This window comes from Bos javanicus, chromosome 2 (genome assembly GCF_032452875.1).
Source record: "Bos javanicus breed banteng chromosome 2, ARS-OSU_banteng_1.0, whole genome shotgun sequence".
Classification (NCBI taxonomy): Eukaryota; Metazoa; Chordata; class Mammalia; order Artiodactyla; family Bovidae; genus Bos; species Bos javanicus.
In genome coordinates this window covers 130,598,681-130,619,474 of record NC_083869.1, presented here as the reverse complement: position 1 = coordinate 130,619,474, position 20,794 = coordinate 130,598,681, and the positions used below count along the sequence as shown (strand labels likewise).

The 20,794-nt window shown below is 59.4% G+C and overlaps 1 protein-coding gene across 1 annotated transcript in view; it reads right to left on the bottom strand.

The window, feature by feature from the left end:
- The window catches only part of WNT4 (Wnt family member 4), a 28,057-nt gene extending 9,852 nt beyond the window's left edge, over positions 1 to 18,205 (bottom strand). The window contains exons 1-2 of the mRNA XM_061393942.1: positions 18,129 to 18,205; positions 3,414 to 3,649 (exon numbers count right to left, since the gene is read on the bottom strand). Coding sequence (XP_061249926.1) covers positions 3,414 to 3,649; positions 18,129 to 18,205 — 313 coding nt within the window. The remainder of the gene's footprint in view (positions 1 to 3,413; positions 3,650 to 18,128) is intronic.
- Positions 18,206 to 20,794: the final 2,589 nt, after the last annotated feature.

Below are 20,794 nucleotides of genomic sequence, written 5' to 3'. Positions count from 1 at the left end.
CCCCAGCGTCTCAGCCACCCTGGGAGGGACGAGTCCCTTCTCTTGTTCAGTGGGGATAGAGTAAGGCTTTCCCAGGGGGCATTTTACTAGGGAAGAAAACGGAAAATGCAACAGTGATGAGATGGACGGGTGGGAAGAGCTCAGACTCCTCCAAAACATGATGGCCCTGGCCTGGTGTGGCTGCCCGGTGTGATGCCCTGGTGTGGCTGCCCGGTGTGATGGCCTGGTGTGATGGCCTGGTGTGGCTGCCCAGTGTGATGGCCCGGTGTGATGACCTGGTATGGCTGCCTGGTGTGATGCTGTGGTGTGGCTGCCCGGTGTGATGGCCTGGTGTGATGGCCTGGTGTGGCTGTCCGGTGTGATGGCCTGGTGTGATGGCCTGGTGTTGCTGCGCTGGTGTGATGGCCTGGTGTGGCTGCCCGGTGTGATGGCCCGGTATGATGACCTGGTATGGCTGCCTGGTGTGATGCTCTGGTGTGGCTGCCTGGTGAGTGCCTGCCCTGACTCAGCCCCAAGGAGACTGGACGCTTGACCGAGTCACCTGGACTTTTAGTCCCGAGCAGGTTCCAGCCAAACCTGGTCGGAGTCTCGGCGTCTCCCTGAGCTTGCTTGGGAGGGCTGGGCCCCCTCCCTGGTTCCTGGCACAGACACAGGCGAGGAAAGCACTTCTCAGCAGGGTCCCTCACCGGCCTCAGGCTGCACCGATCTGCGCCTCCCCTCCTCTGCCCCTTGAGTCTGTGCCCTGACTTGCTCTCTGCCATTGGATGGCATCCATCGACTGTATCCTCCATGCCAGGCTCGGCCGTGTGCTGGGAAGCCGGTAAATGAGACATCTGTCTTGCCTTGAAAGAGTTCACGGTTTAGGGATGAGGGTGGGGGTGGGGTGGGGGAGAAGGCCAGCACAGGTCAGTGTGAAAGGTGTACTGAGAGCCATGTGGGCACACGAGGTTGAGACAAGAGTGTGCGTGTGTGTGTGCGTGCGTGTGTGTGTATTAAGGGAGTGAGAGAGTGAGAGAGAAATTGATGAGTCAAGTGGGTTAAAATGTAAATAGCTGGTGAATCTAGGTAAAGAGCCTATGGCAATTCTTCATAGGAAAAATAGAACTCATACATTCAGAGAACAAATTGGTGGTGCAGAGGCAGAAGCAGGGGTGGAGGTGGGCAAAACGGGTGAAGGGGGTCCAAAAGTACCAACTTCTAGTTATAACAATAAATGCATCGTGAGGACGTGATGTCCAGTGTGGTGACTATAGATAGTAATGCTGTACTTCACGTTTAAAGGTGGATAAGAAAGGAGATCTTAGAGGTTCTCACCACAAGAAGAAAATGTCTACATCTGTGTAGTGATGGATGTTAACTAGACTTTCTGTAGTGATCACTTTATAATATATACACGTTATTGAATCATTATATTATACCCTGAAACTAACATAATGCATGTCAATTATTCCTCAGTTTAAAAAAAATAGGAAGATGAAAGCTGACTGAATAAACCCATCACGTAGAAACCTTTTTATAAAGAGTACATGGTGGGGCTTCCCTGGTGGTCCAGTGATTAAGACTCAAGGGTCGTGGGTTCGATCCTTGATCGGAGAGCTAAGATCCCACATGCCTCAGGGCAGCCCAAGATCCAAAACAGAAGCAATATGGTAACAAATTCAATGAAGACTTAAAAAATGGCCCATGTCAGAAAAAAGTCGTTAAAAAAAAAGAAGAGTGTATGAGAATTCCTTGTACTATTGTTGCAAATTTTCTCTAAGTTCGAAATTATATAAAAAAACAATTACCAAAAAAGGGGGAAAAAAACCCCCAGCATGAACAAAGAGCTCTGGAGCCCCGAGGAACAAAGCAAGCCCCCTGCCTGCAGGAGCTGAGAAGACTGGAGGAGGGGGAAAGAGAAAGACTGGCGGAGAAGGAGGGCTGGGTGCCTGGGTGGAGGAAACAGCACGTGCAAGGCACGGGGGTATGAGAGCGCCTGGCGTGTGAGACCCTGCCCATCTATTCACCAACCCACCTGAAACCCAGAACACCTGTTGTGTGCCAGGGGCCTCCCAGGCCCAGGGTCTGCTGCTGAGCCTAGGATCTGGGCCTCAGCAGACAGACAGACACCCTGGTCCCGGGAGGGCCTCGGCTCCCCAGCTGCACCCTGGGGCTCTGCTGCTTCCACGAAGCAGCAACTTTTAGCTGGGCCAAGCACGATCGTGCCTTCTTTGGCCACTGCCAGCTCTCGGGAGAAAGGCTTCCAAATTTCTATCGCAGTCGGTTTCCAACAACATCTAAATGGTTTGCCACAAGCCCGGCAGCCCCAGCCTTCCAGGATCACAGGTGCCAAGACAAAGGTTGGCCCAGGATCGCCCTCCTGCTGCCCGGGCACATCACGGGGCCCGTGGACAGTCGGTGGCCTGGAGTGTCAGTTTCACGCTCAGGAAGTAGTAGAAGAGGAAGCTGGTTCACAGCGCGCCCTGGAGGACAGCAGCTTGACCTGGTGCCCTCCTGGGGAACCTTCCAGTTGCCTGGAGTGTCCTCTATGCCCTGGCCCACCTTGCTCTGGCTTGAAGGCCTTCTCATACTCCTGGTGTCAGCTGAGGGCCCACCTCCTCGGGGAAGCTTTCCCCCTGAGCACCTGCCCTGGCTGGGGCAAGGTCCACCCCGGGCTCCTGAGGCTCCTGTGTCCCCTCACCGTGGGTAAGACAGAATACTCCCTGGAGCTGGACCTCGTGGGCTCAAGGCCTGGCTCAGCCGCTTTTAGTTCTGTGACCGTAAGCAAGTGACTTAGTCTCTGGGTGCTGCAGTTTCTTCATTTGCAAGATGGAAGCCTATCTCAAGGGGCCAGATGAGTTTGTATCACTTAAAACACTTCAACAGTTTGGTCCCTTGCCGGTGCTATGGGTGTGACGGCCACTGCCCCAGCTGGACTGTCAGCACTGACCTTGACCATGAGCCTGGGAGGACAGGATCCAGGTGGTGGTCTTCCCCGGGTCTCCGAGCCGGGCATGGTCAGGTTCCCAATAGGGTTTGTCAAAGGTACAGACAAAGGAGGAGGTCTTGCCTACGGCAGACTGAGAGCTAAGGTAAGAACAGGGTGGGCTGGAGGGCTGGAGGCCCCGGATCTGATTTCTGATTCTGCTGTTCACCCTCTGAGGAGCTCCAGGCAGCTCCATTCTTTCCCCTGCCCGAGTCTTGGATTCTGAGTGAAACAGGATGATGACCCCAGGACTGAAGATGCTGCCGGGGATATTGCACTACAGTGTCAGTGAATGAAGGCCCTCCTGCCTCCAACCCCCGCCTCCGCTGCGTCCTGCTCACTCCCGGGCCTCCTGTGATGAGTGATGGACCAGTCAAGCCACTCCTAAGCACATGACTCCCCTTCCCGCCCCCCGAGGAGACGGCACCCCCACGCGCCCCGCCCTCACCTTGCGTCACCACCTTGCCGAAGACCGGCAGCGAGTCGAGCGTGGAGCAGTTCCAGCGCCGGTTCCGGAACTGGTACTGGCACTCCTCGATGGCGAGCTGGGCGCCGCGGCGCACCGAGTCCATCACCTCCAGGTTCCGCTTGCACATCTGTACCTGCCTCTGGATCAGGCCCTTGAGCTTCTCGCAGGTCTCCTCCTCGGAGATGCTTCCCACCGACGACAGCTTGGCCAGGTACCTGGGGAGAGCAGGGTTGGGTGGGGGTGGGACACCAGGCAGAGCGCCTCCCCTCCTCCTTCCACGCCCAGGCGGAGCCCCCCCTCCATGTCCAGGGCTCTGGGAGCCAGGTGTCCCAGCAATGAGCCCCTGGCTTCTCTCTGGATCCAGGGACAGCCCTCCTGCCTGGGCGGTGGAGGGCAGAAGTGGGGAAGGGCTGTCTTGTACAAGGCCTCGATCTCGGCTGGAGTTAAAGGAAGCCCTAGGAGAGCCGCTGACAGAGCCTCCGTGGGATCCCTCCCCGCCTGGGGGGCCCCTGGGCCATGGGCATCTCAGCCCCGATGTTACGCCAGACCTTGTCCACTCCAAGCCCTGCATGTCGAGATGCCCTCTGTCTGGGAGCCTTGGAGCCGCCGTCTGGTCTGCTGTGTCTCTTTCCCTCATCCCCAGGCAGGGACCCCCGCGACCTAAGCCCACCTTCTGGCTAACAAAGGCCGCAATCCTCATTGCCAGCCATTTCCCAGGCCCCCAGGCAGAGACCAGAATCACAGCGGTGGCACTCAGGACAATGTGTGCAGTGAGGACTGGGGGCTGGGGACGGCAATGAGGGCGTGTGAGCTTTGAAAACAAAGTGTGCCAGGCTCCCTGCTCAGCCTCTGGATTCTTCACCGCCCGGGGATGAGGCATCAGCACTTGCCCCACCTCACAGGGTTGGAAGGGGATCCCAGGCCAGATAACACAGCTTTCTGTCAAGGCACTCTGCGACCAGGTACATGTGAGAGGGGGCTTCATTGCACCCATTTCAGCGGAGGACAGAGCATGACTGTTTTGACTTTGTAATCTTTTGACCACACCACATGGGACGTAGGACCTTAGTTCCCCAACCAGGGATCAAACCCACTTCACCCCCAATCTATGAGTTGACAATTATTGTGCCCATTTCATGGACTCCAACATGAAGGCTAAGAGGGTGACACGCCCAAGGGGATCCAGGTAGCAAGTGACAGAGCCAAGCTTCAGACCCCTCCGACCCCATGGGCCTTTCCCCTGCCTGTCCTCCTCCGTAAGGGCTCCAGAGGGCTCTACCCTGTCTGATGACGATGATTTTGTGATCTGGGCCAGGATGCAAGGGGCCCTGGAGCAAGATACAAGGACGCTCACTGGGGTGGGAGCAGAGCTGGGGAAAGACCCTGTGAGGAAGAAGAGCGGTTTCCCTCGCAAGGGAAGAGTGAGCACCTACTAAGTGTCAGGTCATATTTCAAAGCAGGGAGGTGGCCATCAGAGTCACCCGACTTGTAAGGGAGAGCAGGCCTGCATTGCGTCTGGGTCTGGATGACCCCGAGGCTTGTGCTCCAAACTCGGCCCCTCAGCCTGTCCCCACCCACCCATCCGAGCATCCTTGGCCAAGGCCAGTGCAGATAGTAGGCACGCAAGTAGCAGTCTGATGGTGGAAGGAGAGCTGAGTGGGGACTCTGGAAGGCCTCCCTTTCTATCTCTTCACTGGGAGGTGCACCTGCCACCTCTTAGGGCAGGGCTGCCAGGTGCTGCCTCCCAGGTTCTTGGAGATACAGCAGAGTGCACAGAATCACAGCCTTCAGGAATGAGACAGATGGTCTGGTCCAGACTCCTTATGTTACTGGTAAGCTCAGAGAAGGAAAGGGACCGTCCCACCAACTTCCCACAGGAGACTCAGACCCCAGCTCTACCTACCCTCAGGCTCAGCCCCAACCTCACAGATCAGGGGCTCTGAATATAAAGAGAGGAGGTGTCCTGCTGCACCACACTCCACAGTGAACCAACCCAGCAACCCAGGTCTCCTTGATGCGGGAGCAGTGGTTTTCCGGGGGTGGAGGTGAAGATGCTGGTGCGTCTCACAAGGGAAGCTGCACAGATTTCTATCAGAAAAAGGATAAAGGGGGAAGGTCACCGCTCTGGGACTCAGTTTTCCCACCTGTAATGTGAGGGGGTGACCACCAGTTGTGGCCAAGTCAAGGAACCGTTGTCAGGCCATTACAGAGATCCTGTATGTGAAAGATGGTCTGAGCCAGGGCCTCAGACGATGGGGTGTGAGTGTGACATCTGTTTGCCAAGTGAAGGAATGAATAAATGCACGGTACCCAGATAGAAAATCACACAGAAATCCTAGTAAGACAAGGGAGATTTTTATGACAATGGCAATAAGAATAACTAATTTGAAGGCTGAATGCCGAAGAATGGATGATTTTTGAATTGTAGTGCTGGAGAAGACTCTTGAGAGTCTCTTGGACTGCAAGAAGATCAAACCAGTCAATCCTAAAGAAAATCAACCCTGAATATTCATTGGAAGGACTGATGCTGAAGCTGAAGCTCCAATACTTTGGCCACCTGATATGAAGAGCCGACTCGTTGGAAAAGACCCTGATGCTGGGAAAGATTGAGGAAGGAGGAGAAGGGGACGACAGAGGATGAGATGGTTGGATGGCATCACTGACTCAATGGACTTGAGTTTGAGCAAGCTCTGGGAGATAGTGAAGGATAGGGAAGCCTAACATGCTGGGGTCGCAAAGAGACACGACTTAGCGACTAAACAACAACAGCAACGGCCCTTAATCAGTAAAGCCTAACACTTTACTTACGTGATTGCATTTAATCCTCAGCAAGCCAATGAACTCCCATTTTACAGAGGTTAAAACTGAGGCACAGATACTTTGCCTTGTATGCCATGTCACACGGCAAGTAAGAGGCAGAGCCAGGACTTGACCCTGGTTTTGCCTGACTTAAAAGCCTTTGGTGGAGACAATATTCTTTTAAGTGGCTCAAGGACTTGAATGTCACCGGTGGGCAGAGGCTGCTGGGAGCTGGGTTCGTTGGACCTAAGGACACGGGCCAAGGTGTAGATAGACAGTGGGCTACCTGTGGGTTGCCGAGCTCTCCCCACTGGCAGCGTGCCACCAGCAGCTGGATTCTTTTTGTCGGGCATGGGGGCTGGACTAGAGTGATGGTTCTCAAACCTAACTGTGCAGGAAAATATTTGCGGGGGTTTGCCGAGAGCGCGGGTGTCTGGGCCCCACTCCAGGCGGAGCTTGGTGGGTGTATGGGCTTTTGAACACATTCCCCGCAGCAGCTGTGAAGCCAGGCTGGCACCCACCTGGAGGCAGCTTTAGGGGAAGCCCAGGGTGACCACAGGTGGTGTTCCCTCCCCAGTCCCCCGGGAAGCTGATTCTGGCGCGCTGTCTCCTCCTCACGGCTGCACCGGTGCCCTGCTTGCTGGGCCTCCCTGCATCTGGCTTTCCTGATCCGGGAAGTGGAGGTAGTGATTTTGACCCCCAGGCCGCTGGGAGAAGTTAACCTGCTGTGGCATGGCTGTTGCGTCTTGCTCTCAGCTGATTTTTGGGTGCGCCGTGATGCTGAGGCTCTCGCCCTTCCCTGGCAACTCGGGACTCGGGAGGTGGGGATGGGTGATCTTGGGGAGAGGCAGCACCCCCCTCACACTCCCCCCATTGCCTGCCTCCCAGGAGGCTCCCAGTCTTTGCCCAGAGGAGGCACAGAGGCTTGGTAGCATCCCTGTGAGGCCTGGGCAAGGCCTCCTCAGAAGGGAGACGGGGGTGGAAAGATGGCTGAGGGTCCGCGGGAGGGTGCCTCTGCAAGGGGAGGGGGCCCTATCTGGGTCCACGGTACCCCCAGCCCAGCTGTGGGGCTGGCACCACTTGGCGCTCCTGGCCTGCAGGGGGCGCCAAGAGCCTGGCTACTGGCCATGGGCCAGGTCCACGTTGGGAGGCCGCAGGGTGATGGGGGACTAGGAGTTGGGCCTACAAGTTGGATCCTTTTCTGCTCAGATGCCAGGGCTGGCTTCTAGGAGAAGGTGGGGGGGCGGTGACACGGGGGCACAGAGCTGGCCGGCCCCCACCTCCGCTCTGCCCCCCTCTCGTGTCTTGCCGAGGGGCTGGGGGAAGGGGAGGGCAGGTGGTGCAGAAGCTTGGCCTCTGTTCCAAGGTGGGGGTTCTCCGGGCAGGGTGAGCAAGCTGGGGAGGCCTGGCGGAGCCACCCGCCTACGGTGCGACCTTGGACCAGTCCCTGCCCTGTTGGAGCCTGTCTCTTCAGGGTACTACTGCAGACGAAAGGGTCAGAGCCCGCAGGATGGAGGGGTTTAAGCCGCAGAGGCCTCTGGCCCCATCCCACGCAGGCTGATAGAGGGAGCCCCTGCCGTTGAAGACGGGGGAAACGGACCAGAGGAGCCCTCTACCCTCCGCCCGCCCCCCGCCTACCCCTGCCGCCGCTCAGAACTCAACGAGGGACACAGGCTGAAATAACAGTAGAAGGGATTTAGGGGTGAGCTGCTGGCCTGCCACGGCCGTGAGTCACCGGGATGGCTTCCAGAAAGAAGCTGAGAAAGCTCTTCTGTTGAGGAGTGTCCCTGCCCCCCAAGGCTGGCACCAATGCCCACCACCCCCAGCCCCTGCTTTCGTCTGGCCCCTCAGCTGACCCCTTCCATGGTAAGAGCAGCACAACCCTAAACCCTCCAATTCTCTCTTGCCTGGAAAGGGCGGGACGTCAGAACTGAAATGGGACTGGGACTGGAGAAGGGGCGGGGGACTTAGGACCCCAAGCCTCATGGGCCCTGGCCCGCACTGCTTCTTCAGTTAGGATGCCTGGCTTCGTTTTACAGATGAGCAAACTGGGGCCCAGAGAGGGGGCGTGACACCCCAGAGTCACACAGCTAGTGAGCAGCAACGCTGGAATGCAAACCCAGCTCACACTGGGCCCTTTTCTCCCCTGCACTCCGGCTGTGGATCTGCCTCGCTCGACAGCTGCAGGGCGTCACGCCCCGCTCGGTGTGTGTCCAGCCTGTGGCCTCCCCGACGTCCAGCACAGGCTGTGACCGTAGAAGGTGCTCAGTGAATGCTTGCAGCATAGATGGAGGGCCCTGTGCTCATGAGGTCCCTTCAGCTCCCCTCCTGCAAAGTGCTCAGGAGAGGGGAGGGCGGGGGTGACCGAAGAACCTGGGGGCTCCTTGGCTGTTGGGCCTGCGGAGGACTTAGAGAGCCCAGGGGGCAAGGCCAAGCTGGCCCCAGGGGCCTCAGGAATGCCCTCCCCACACCCTCAGGTGGCTCAACCTTTCCCCCAGAAACACGCGTGCTGCTCTCTGACCTGGGGCTGGGCCTGGCTCAGATGTCAAGTGCACAGGCCATTCCTGGGGGAGACACGGAGCATGGGGCCACCCCTGCCTCTTCCCTCGTTGGGGTTGCATCGCCCCTGTTTAGGCTGCTTCCGGCCGCTGCTGAGCACAGTCTTAGCCATTTGCCACCTGCTGCCCAGGGCCACCCAGGACTCCAGCCACAGCCGTGCCATCGATCAGGTTACCCCCCCACCCCCCCCACCCCAGGCCGCCCCGCTGCCAGCCAGCGCGTGCCCGTCTCCTCTCGCAGGGGCTCGGGGTCGGCCAGGCTCCTCCCAGGAGGCCCTCCCTGCGGCCCGTGCCTGCTGCCTGCGAGGCCGGAGGGCCCTTGGCCCTGCCAGGGAGATCAGATCCTCTCAGCCACCTGCTGTTTTCATTAGAAACTAAAATTAGCTGGGCTTGTCCCAAGCTTTTCCAGGTTTGCTGGCTTTTAAAAAAAAAAAAAAAAAAATATATATATATATATATAAATTCCTAAAGGAAAATCTGCACCTCTCTGCCTCCTGCCCCGGCTCTGATCTGCGCAGTCATGAGGACCGGGGACGGGAAATTGCTGGAGCGTTTGGGAGGCCGGGCAGGTCAGTGCCCTGGGTCCCGGCCCCGGAGGGGGGCAGGTGGGGGCTGGGAGGCCGGCCTGGGCCTCTCTCTACCCCCTCCTCCCTCGGGCCTCCCTGCTGCCCAGGCCGCATTTAGAGCCTCCCGAGGAGCGGTCGTGCCTGCCGGGCTACACCAGGAAGGAAGGAGGCCAAGAGACTGGGAGGAGGAGCCCGAGGGAACCGGGTGCCTGCTGATCGGAGAGCTGCCCGCCCGGGGAGATGCAGCCGGGTGAGGGACAGAGGGTCTGCGACCCGTCTGGGCACCCCCGGCACTCCTGGCAGGTGGGGAGTCCCTGGTTTCCCAGGAGCCGTCCACATCCCCAGCTGTTTTCAGGCCTTGGAGGGCTTCTGTACCCACAGTCTCAGTCGCCGTAGTAGCCCTGTCCCGAGATTCTCATCCCTTCCCGTGGCAGGCAGCGCTAGGCACTGCCCAAGAGAGATGGACAGACTGGGTCTGCATCCTGTCTCCATGTTACTGGCGGCAAGAGAGGGGCTGTGAGCCTCCGTGTCTTCCCCTCTAGGGTGGGGAGAAGAGGCATTCAGATCTCCAGAGGCTGAGGTGGGTTAAACAGGCACACAGCAGGCACTCCTGTCCTGTTGGCAACACGATTATATATTATCTTTATTCCTTATCATTGGTATGCTCATCAGCAGCGTCAGCATCCGTGCCCTCCCAAAGCCTCTCCTTAGTCCGTTGAGCTGCGGACTCTTCCGGGGGACCCCAGGCTGGTCGGCTCATTTGTCTTCTTTGGCTTGGCTCCGTCCACTCCCTCCCACCTGGGTTCCCAGCCCTTCTTTCAACTGAGCCTCCCAGAGGGCAGGACACGTACCCTTTGGGGACAGTGGATCACCTCAGCCTTGATCCCAACTGTGGATGGTTAACGGAGTCTCCCAATGGAGTCTTCAGTGGTTCTGGCCCGTCAGGTGGGTCCTTTAGGAACGGGCGGTCTGAGGACTCGGGGGATGGTGCTGTTAAGAGATTTGGAACTGGGGACCCAGGCATGAGGATGGCAGAGATAGTGGTGTGCCCAGGGCACCTGGGAACCATTCTTGGGACTAGATGACAGGAAGAGGGACCTTACACCCCTTGTCACTTTGCTCCTCAAACAACAGTCATGTGCTCCACTATATCCTTACATGGACACGTGTGTGCTAACTCACTTCGGTCATGTCCGACTCTTTGTGACCCCATGGACCATAGCCCACCAGGCTCCTCTGTCCATGGGATTCTCCAGGCAAGAACACTGCAGAGGGTTACCATGCCCTCCTCCAGGGGATCTTCCTGATGCAGGGATCAAGCCTGCGTCTCCTGTGGCTCCTGCGTTGCAGGTGGATTCTTTACCACTGAGCCACCGGGTAAATTCATGCAGGATTCTCCAGGTGGGTATCATCCCCTCCGTTTTACAGATGAGGAAACCAAGGTTCAGAGAGGTGCGTGTTCAAGGCTGTGCAGCCACTCAGGGGTGGTCAAGACTTGAAAACAGGTCCTTCGGCTTCTAAACTTGGGCTGGCTCATCAGGCTCCAGCGACGGCCCAGGGCACAAAGGACTTGGTGGTTTGGCATCAGTGGGCACCGGTCTGAGGAAGGCAGTCTTATTCTTCCATTGATGGGTCTTTCTAGAGACCTTGTGTCTTTCCTGCCTGACCGTGAAGGCGTCTTTCAGGGGCGAGGGGTGCTGGAGAGGACGATGCCTTGGAGGTTACGTGGCCGCCTGGACAGTGTCTGGGTCTGTGACCTCTGCAGCTTCTCAAGTGGTGGAAGGAGTTGCGGCCATTGGCCTGAAAGCCCTTCAGGGGTAGCCAGTGAGGAGGGGCTAGCCCTGGAGATGCCCGCAGGGGCCGTGGGGTGGTGGGCGCTACCTCCATGCCACTCTTCCCCCAGACGGAGTTTAGCTCCATAGAGCTCTCAGTGCCCACATCAAGCTCTCTTTGCCCCAAGCGCTTTCCCTCAGTTGCGAGCGGAATGACAGCCTCCCTGCAGCCCAAGTCCCTGCTCCTGTGCCTTAGGGTGCTGTCTGCGCCCCCCCATCTCCTGGGATCCCTGGCTCCCTTTACTCCCCATCCTCAGAAGCTTCAGCACCCCGATCTTCTCTCTTTTTATTTTTTTAAATGTATTCAAGAAACATCTATTGAGCAAGGGGTCAGAGCAAGCACACAGAACAGGGTGGTCTAGCTGAACATGTGTGACGAATCAGCATTGAAGTATTTTGCATGTTTCTTCATCTCTACCTCAATGAAAAAAAGATGGGTTATCGTTGCAGTGTTACAGTCCCAGAATTGTCTGTCTCTTCCTCCGTTTCGACGTCTTACTCCCACCCCCACGTTTCCCCCACTTCCCTACCTGCCATTCCTGGCATCCCGCCCCCCTCCCCATTTCTTATTTCCCATCTCACAGGATTTGTTCCCGGGGGAGCTGGTGGCTGACTCAGGGCCAGCAAATAGCAGCTCAGACCTGAACCTGGCTGGTTCCCGAGCTGCGCCAGGCGGGGAGAAGTTTCCTTCTCTCTCTAGGGGAAGGTGTGGCTGTGGGCCCAGTGGGCGTTGAATTTAAGGCACTTCCTGACCGTGGCTCACCCCCGAATTTGCCAGCAGAGAGCGTGTCCCTTGCAAAGACCCATCCGAGCCTCCTCCCTGGAGTGCCTTGCCTGCCTTGGAGCCATCACACTGTTGAGTGGTTCTCCCCAGCTGGGCTGGGGAGGTCCTGGGGGAGGGATGCCAGGAGGGATGGGGAAGCCGCTTGAGCTGTCCAGGGGGCAGTGTGGGCTCCCTGGAGGGAGGCTCATGCCCTGTGTCTTTGGGTTTCTAGCGAGTTCCTCGGCCTTGGTACACCCTTGCTAAAGGCCCAGGCCTGGGGGAGCCAGCGGCTAAGCCCACACTCGCACCCCAACAGGGCTGGCGGGAAAACCTGGGCTCCTCCCTTGTCGCCTGTCACCTCAGCAGGGATGCCGGGCAAGGGGGGTGGGCTGCAGGCCTGCTTTACCTGCCGCAGGGAAAGGTCTGGAAAGCAGTCAGAGACCTCGAATGGGGTTCCAGCTGTACCACTGCTGTGCCCTGTGACCCCCAGGTGCCTAGCATGGCACCTGATGGAGAAGCTGGACAAGGAAGTGCTCGCTGTCATCAAACAAGGCTCGCCAGGCACTCGCCCTCCTGCTTGGAGGCTCGGTGTCCCTGGAGGAGGCTGACTTGAGCACTTCCAAGAACCTCTGACTCTGATGGCTGAGATTTCATCCTCTCAGCCCTGGGGTGCCAGGACAGCCTTGCATCCCTGACTCAAGGGGAGTACCCTGCGGTCTCCAGTCCTTGGAGAGGAGTTCCTGAGATCCAGTTCTGCAGTGACTTGTGTGTGAACACAGTGAGAAACGGTCCCAGAGGACTGTTCGGAGTCACAGCGGCAAAGAGGCCCTTCTGGTCTCATCGGTGGTGTCATGATGCTTCTAAGGGGCCTCTCCAAGTTCTCTTGTGAGCCGAGAGCTGTCGGGGTGGTTCCCTCCCTCCTTATACTCCCCGCCACCCCCCGCCCTTCGCCTCTTTTCTCAGACCAGGTCCCCTCTGCTGCGGGGGTTCTGACTTGGCCAGGGAACTAACAGAGTTTGGTTTCGAGTTTGCCAGGAGACGGGGGAGGCAGAGAGGGGTTGGGAGGGGGAGAGGGGGAGCTGGGGGTCACGTCAGGGAGCGAGCCTTCTCCCGGCTTTGGCTGGATCACAGAAGATGCAGCTCAGGACTCAGAGATAAAACCTGGCAACTCCTGTGGAAATCTGGACAGCAACCATGGGGTCACAGCCCCGCCTCCCAGCTGAATCCGCTGAGTGGTTCTTGCAGGCTTGTTTGTAGTGGGGGTGATGGGGTGGGCAACTGTCACCCTCCACACCCCCTGTCATCGGTGGCTCCCTGGCCAACTCCATGCCCGGTTGGCTCAGACCAAGCCCTTCTTCCCAGAGCGGGGGACGAGAGGATGAGGCTTGGTGCAAACGCTCAGCTCTCCCAAGGCACCCACAGGGCCCGAGCTGGGCGAGTTTCAACAGGTTTGGGGAGCACTGTCTTGTCAGATGCTGAGTTGCTCAATTGCTAATCCAGGGTTGAGGGAAGAAAGTCAAGCCACGGCAGACAGCTGGGCCATGATTGCTGCTTGAACAAACCCCTCAGGCAGGCCTGGTCCCGGGGCCCCAAGAGGAGGGTAAGGGGAGAAAGTGCTCTCAGCTTGGCTCTGAGTGGGTGCCCTGGCCCAGAGCTGCGGGCCAGAGCCGCGCATCTGCTGGGTGACAGCCACGCATCCTGACACCCACTTTGGCACATCTGAGCATCACCCGTGGCTCGGGGCAGTAGGGCAGAGCTTCCCTCCCACTCATAGCGGGAGGGCCCACATCAGATGGGGCCTGATGTGACAGCAACTTACAAGCCTCAGGAGCGAACAGGCCTGTCCTTCCTTTGTTCGTGAAATGTTGACTGAGAAGCTACTACAGGCCCGGCATGTGCCAGGCACTGAGGCTGCTGGGAGGCGTTCATGCCACAGCCTTGGCCTCCGGAGGTTTCTCACCTTGCAGAGGAGCCGCATTATTTGGAAATGGCAGCCCACTCCCCTATCCGTGCCTGGAGAATTCCGCGGACAGAGGAGCCTGGTGGGCTACATACAGTCCATGGTGGGTCGCAAAGAGTGGGACACGACTGGAAGGCTAAACAGCAACATGTGACGGGAAACAGTTCTCTAAGGAGAGGATGGAAACCCACGAGGTCTGGACATCTGAGAGCAGGTCAAGTACTGCCTCTGCCATGCAGGATGTCCCTTGGGGAAGTCACTGCACCTCTGGGCCTTTGAAGTGGGGTTGAATATGGACTCCCTCCTCTGAAGGGGAAGGGGCAGAGGTTATATGGTTCTTATAAGGAAATGGGTGTGAAAATGCTTCGTAAGCCATTGAGTCTCAACCAGGGGTGATTCTGCCCTCCAGGGACATTTGACAACGTCTGGGGACATTTCTGGTGGTTCCCTGGCTGGCGGGGGTTGGGGGGGGGGGGGCTTGGGCGGCAGGGCGCTACAGGTGTCTGATGGGTAGAGAGGCCAGGGATGCTGCTAAACATTCAACAACGCACAGCACAGGCCCCAAGTACCAACGGAGAGAAATCCCAGTGCAAACTGTAAAGAGCCATGGGCGTGCCAGCGATTGTAATTCAACGCCCAGGGCCGTAGGAGGGGACCCACGGGGGTGCGCTTTTGCTCTTTAGAAGGGAGCGGGGGTTTCAGCCACAGACTAGGGGGACACTTCCTGGGGCAGACAGACCATGCCTTTAGCTGCGGGGCCGGCACTGCATGTCTTGGCTGGCTCTGGCTGCACGGGCCCAGCGCGCCAGGCGTTACTCTGCTTGTGGGCTCTCTCTGTAGCCTCAGCACCCTCACGTGTCTCTCCCATTTTACAGATGAAGAACCCGAGGCTCAGAGAGGGTAAGTACCTTGTCCGAGGTCACCCCTCTGGTCAGGGGCAGACCTGGGATGGAACTGTATGCCATCTGCCCTTGCTACTCTGCTGGACGACCTGTGAATGTAGCACAGGCCCCCTGGCTGTGCCTACTGGGCCTCCAAGGGGGCCCCAGCTCAGCACATCATCGCCTTTCTTCAGGAAATCCACCATGATAAAATATTAGTTTATCTATTCTATCTTAGTTTATCTGTCTAACTCTTCCAGTACTTCTATCTGGGGTTCAGAACAATCTGCTGAGGATTGTGGCCCAGAGGGAGAAAGAGGCCATCCCAGGCCACCCAGCTCTGAGGACCAAGTCTCCTGACTTCCAGCATGGCCCCCGTGCCGGGGGAAACACGCAGAGACTTTTACAAGCCCAGGTCTGTGGAAGATCCAGGCTTTCCACTGATGGACCGTTTCATCCATCCCTCCCTCTCTCCCTCCCTCAGTGGTGGGAGCTGCCACAAGCTGTCAACTCACTCCTGGTGCCAGACACAAGTCTAATCAACAGCTTCTAGCTTCTCTGGGCTTGCCCAGGCCTCAGGCTACAGAGCCCTCCCAGCTCCAAGCTCCATCCTGCCCAACAGCTGCACGCAGCGGGACACCTGGCCTCTCTGCCAGGCCACCCGCCCTACGGAGACAACAGACAGCATCAGCTCTTGCAACCGGACAGCCAGCCGGCCCTGGCCGGAAGCCTGATTCCAGGTACTGGAAGGGGAGTGGACACCCCGGCCTTGCCCCTCTGAGAGTGCTGCCAGCCATCCTCTTGGGGCCAGACCTCCAGCATGGCTGGAAAAGACACAGTGCCAGCCATCATGCCTGGACGGACATCTGCCTGCCAGAAACTTTTCCTTCTACAGGCAGCTTTTGGGTTAGACGCCTCTGCCATTTACCAGCCAGGTGACTCGGGCCATCACCTCCGTGATCCTCAATTTTCTTATCTGTAAAATGGGATTCAGATTCAGAGGATCTATTCTAATGATTACTGTCAGGATTCTACAACCTTCAGGCCAAGTCCCCTCCGTGACCGCTCCAGCTCACACTCATCTCCTTCCTCTGACAGCTACCGCACGTTCACGGTCTCATGCATCCGTGGTCTGCTTTTACCTTGTCTTCCTCCAAGCTCCTTGGAGGCCCGGCTGTGACATCTATTTCCCCCAGAGCTGGCCCAGTCCCTCACCTGGGGATGGACCCAGTCTTGGAACATGCCCAGAGATCTCTTCTCCATCACAGCCTTTCTGGATTGGCGGGGGTCCTGGGAAGCCCCTTGTTTCTCCTGCCTTGGGCCGAACAGAGACCCTTGGCTTGAAGCCCGGGCTGGAGCAGGAGCGAGCTGGGTCATCTGGAGACCTGCTGCATGGCAACCTGAACCATCGCGGCTGCAGAGAACAGGTTTGCCAACCTCTCTTCTCCTTCTAGGCCGCCCCTCTTCACCCCACCCCACTTGGAATTCCCCACGGTTTGCATGACCCAAAGCTGGAGCAGCCTCCCTGGTTGGGATTTGGGGCTTGGATGTGGCTGAAGGTGGGTAGTGACACTACCTGGGCCACTCTGGCTTAAGTTTGGGACGGCTTCAGGGAAGGAGGTATGTCACTGCCTGGAAGTCAGAGCATCTGGGATCAGTTCTCTGCTCTGAGATGAGCAAGTAGCTGCCCCTCCTGGGGCCTCGGTGTCCTCATCTGTAAAATGAGCCCAAACACTAGATGCTCTTGAAGAACTCCACTGTGGATGTCTCGCTCTTCCCGGAAGGCCTGGGTCAGACCCTTGAATTGTCGCTTCCTCCTCTGCCTTTTTGTAGCCCTCAGCCCTGGGCCAGTCATACCAGTTCTTGCTCCTGCTGGCTTTGGAGACCCTGGCTCTGAACCCATGCTTTCCAGGGACCATGAACTTCCCCACGTCCCAGTCAGCCCCTCTCCTTGGCTCTGTGACCCCCAGGCCCCACTCGGAGCGGGGAGGGGGGGTGGCCTGCTGAGGGGTAGCAGGAGGAGGTGGTGGTACCCTGGTCTCTGTACACTTTGCCACTGCCCCTGAAGTGTTAATCAAATTAAGTCTCCAAGAAAAACAAAAGCTCCACAGCCACTTTGGGCTGCCTTGGAGTCGCTCACTCTCGCTCTCAGAACAGCTGGGAGAATTCCACATCACCTCCGTCCCCCAAGCCCTGGGTGGCTTTGACCCCAGCAAACGCACTCCTTCCAGCCTGCAGGGCCCCAGCGGCCGCAATGACCTCATAGCAACAGCCATTGGACACTCGGGGCAATTTCATGGGAGATATTTGTTCTTTGGTCTTGATGCAGAGAGAATTTTTTCCTCTCCCGCTGTCTCCATGGAAACCCCAGCTACACTGTTGGCTATCCCCCTTCCCACCTCATGCTTTTCAGATCAATATTGGAGCTTGGCTCCCCACTGGCCACAGCGGCCGATGGGGGCAGAGTTCTGGGCAGAAGCAATGGGGACCAGGGTGAAGCCTGGGGCAGGGGTGAAAACCATCACTAAGGGGGATGAAGAACGGGTCCAGGGCCCTCTTGCTTCCTTGCTACCCACTCATGGAAGCTCATCCGTTTAGAATCCCCCACTGCCCCCAGCAAACCTTCAGCCCCAGCCCAATAAGGGAGAAACAGGTCACAAGCGGTCACTGCCCCCTCTTCTTAGGTGAGACTTAGGGAGCCGGGGGCTGCTGCCTCTTAAAGCTCTGGACGGAGTTTCTTCCTGCTCCAGGGAGAACCAAGGCCGGCCAGCGCCAGCTGCCGGAGGCCGGCCGGCCGGTCTCTTCCCTGCTTCTATCCCGACTCCTGGGCCCCCAAGCAGGACAGGTCCCTGCACGCCTCCGGCCCAGCCGGCAGCGCCGCGCGGGCAGCTAGGCGCGGGGAGCTCACTCCTGGACTTCGGCGGGGATTAACCTGCTATTAGCAGCCAGGGTCCTCGCCCGTCATGCGCTTGCTCGGCGACCTGTCAGCCCAGCCCGGGCTGCGCCCAGCACCCGGCACCCCGCCCCTGCCGCCGTCCCGCGCTCGCGCCCCTTGCGCTCCCGGGCTCCCCACGCCGCCTCGGGGTGCGGGCGGTCGCCACCACCCCTGCCGCCCCTGAGCTGGGAGCCGGACGCGGGCAGAGGGGTGTTCAGAGGGAGGCCGGGGCAGTGGCGGCGGCGGCGGCGCACAGGGCGGTCGAGCCTCGCGTCCCGCGGCCAAGACACCTGCCGGGCGCCCCCGCGCCCGCTGCCCCCCGCGCCGCCTGGCACCGGCCGCGGCCCCCGGGGCCCGCCCCGCCCCGGCACCCACCCGGCCCCGCCGGGTCCAGACTTACAGCCAGTTGCTCGCGGCGGCCGAGAAGACGGCGAAGACCAGGAGGCGCAGTGAACGCAGGCACCAGCGGGGACTCATGGTGCCGCCGCGGGCGCCGGCCCCGGGCAGCGGCTGCGGCCGCGGGGGCGGGTGTGGGGGGACCTCCCGTCCGGGCGGCAGGTGGGCGCCCCGCAGGCGGGCTGGGGCGCGGCGCCGGGCGCGGGCCGGGGCGCGCGCGGCGAGGCTCTGCCTCCGTGCCTGCCGGCAGCCCTGCCCGCTGCTGCGCCCGCTGCCCGGCGCGGACCAGACTGTCAGCGCCGCCCCAGAGCCGGGATGCGGCGGCAGCGGCGGCGGCGACGGAGGCGGGCGGCCGGGGGGGGCGGGCCGGGGGCGGGCCGAGGATGGGGTTACCTGGGCGGGCCCAGCGGCCCGGGACACCCCCCCCCCCCCAACCCCCGGGGGCGGGCCAGAGCGGCGGCGCCCGTGGACGCCCTGGCCCGCGGGACTGGCTTCTCCCCGGCCCTCCCCGGCCGGGTGCCCGGGAGTCCTTGGGGCCGGAGCCCGCTCTAGGCACGCCTGGCTGCGCGTCGCCTGGCTTGGCCGGGCGAGGGAGCGGCGTCCCGGCTGCCCGGTCCCCGACCAAGCCTGGGGGACAGACGGGCACAGCTCCCCCAGCCCGCCGCTGCGGGCACTGCAGCGCCGCCCCCCGCCGCACCCCTCTGCCGGAGCTTGGGAGCCCTACCCCGGCCCGAGCGCGGCTGTCGCTCGCGCGCACCTAAGCCGCTGGCGCTCCGGGCGCCCGGGCCGAGCACCCAGGCTGCGCACCCGGGAGGTGGATGCCACCCGACTCCCCCTACTCCCGTCCCCCCACACCCGCCGCCAGGCCCCTCCCTGCCTCCCGGCCGGCGCGTCCTCTGGCCCGGCCCCTCCCTGCCCTCACCTCCCTCCAGCCTTCCGGGAGCTGGACGGGGCCTCCCCATGCTTCGGGCAGCTTGGGACAGTGGCCGGAGACTGCCGGAATCTGAAACCTCGCTTCTGGCTGGCCACAAGATCTGGGCACGCCCTAAGCGGCAGGGTGTTGACCTAGCCCCTTACCTCTCCGGTCCTCCGTTTTCTCATCTGAGAAATGGACAGGAGACTGGAGGGTTGCGAGGATGGAAGGAGATTAGAGGAGGTCTCTTTTGAGCACCCTCGCCAGTCTTTGCCTTGCCTTTCGGTTTTCTGCGTGCCTGTTTGATCCTCCCAGGTCCGGCAGATCAGCCCCTAGCTGGCACAGCGTGGGTGGCTGCAGTGTTTGTGGAATGAATGGACGAGATGACCTGCTAGTGCAAAGTGCTCAGTTCCACACCTTGGTAACCCGAGAGTTCGCGGCCCATCGCCAGGTTACGCCCTCCCCAGGTCCCGGACCTAATTGTGCCCTACCTCACCCTGCTTCAGCCTGGGTACCAGGGCCTCTTAGGGCGAATGGAATCTGTTGTTTAAACGGGGAGACTGAGACCCAGAGAGGGCAGGAAGCCGCCTGCCTCACTAGGGTTGGGGCAGAGCCATAGACCAGGTCCACGCCACCCCTACCCCCACCGGGCTCTTCACTGGTTTAGGAGCACCAGGTGTGCTCCCACATAGATGGTCACATTTGGGTGCCGGGAGGGCGCCCTTCACCCCATGGCGTGCCCTGGGCTCAGCGCGGAGGAGGGGCTCAGTAAACATTTGGCATTGAGAGTGGGCAGGAGGTGGCAGGGATTTGCGGGGCCCAGGGAGAGTGCAGATGGAGGCTCACATACCATATGTCTAAATATTTGCAAGTTATAAATCAAGCTAACAAAATGTGAACTAAAATATGTTCTATTCTCCTACCTTGACAAGCACACTTTCATAGCAACCTGGAAGGCCAGCTCTGAATGCAGACTCCTCGGACTCCTCAGAGCCCGCACTGGAGCTTGGTGGGGCAGGGGCCCCTGTGTACACGTGTGTGGACACCTCAGCCCGCACATGCCAGCTAGGCGCACACTGCCCTGCTCCCGAGAGAGCCGCCCCCGGCCACCCCTCCGCCGCCGAGCTGGGCATGTCAGTGGCGCCATCTGACCTCCAAGCTTGGATCTGCAGAAGAGACCCTCCCAGGTCCTCCTGGTATTGGGCTTGGGGCCACCTGGGCATCCAGAGTGATCTAGAGGGGGCACAGACTTCAGGTGGCACATCACCTTGGCCCCAGGGTCTCGTCTCCCTGTGGTGAGAGCTTAGCTGGAGGACTAGAGTTTGAGGTCCCCAGGGCAGGGCTCACGTTCACCCAAGGGAGGTACTGAATTACTAAACTGTTCTGAGTCAACGTATATGATTCTTACAGTCTCAGTGTGGTAGGGTGGAAAACAATAATAGTAATAATAATAATAATTTAAACAGCTACAGGCAATTATTTTAGAGTGTCCATATAATGTTTTTCCAAACCGAGACATTTTTGAGAGTGACCAGGGTCTCCAACTGGAAGATTTGCCAGGAGTCAGGCATAAAGCAGGACTCTGCCAGGCAAAGTAGCATCTCTCCTTTTGCTAAAGTATTGAGCCCGAACGTGCTAGGTGTTGTTCTCAGGATTGTCACGCATTCAGTCCTCACAAGAGACCTGCTGCTGCTGCTGCTAAGTCGCTTCAGTCGTGTCCGACTCTGTGCGACCCCATGGACTGCAGCCTTCCAGGC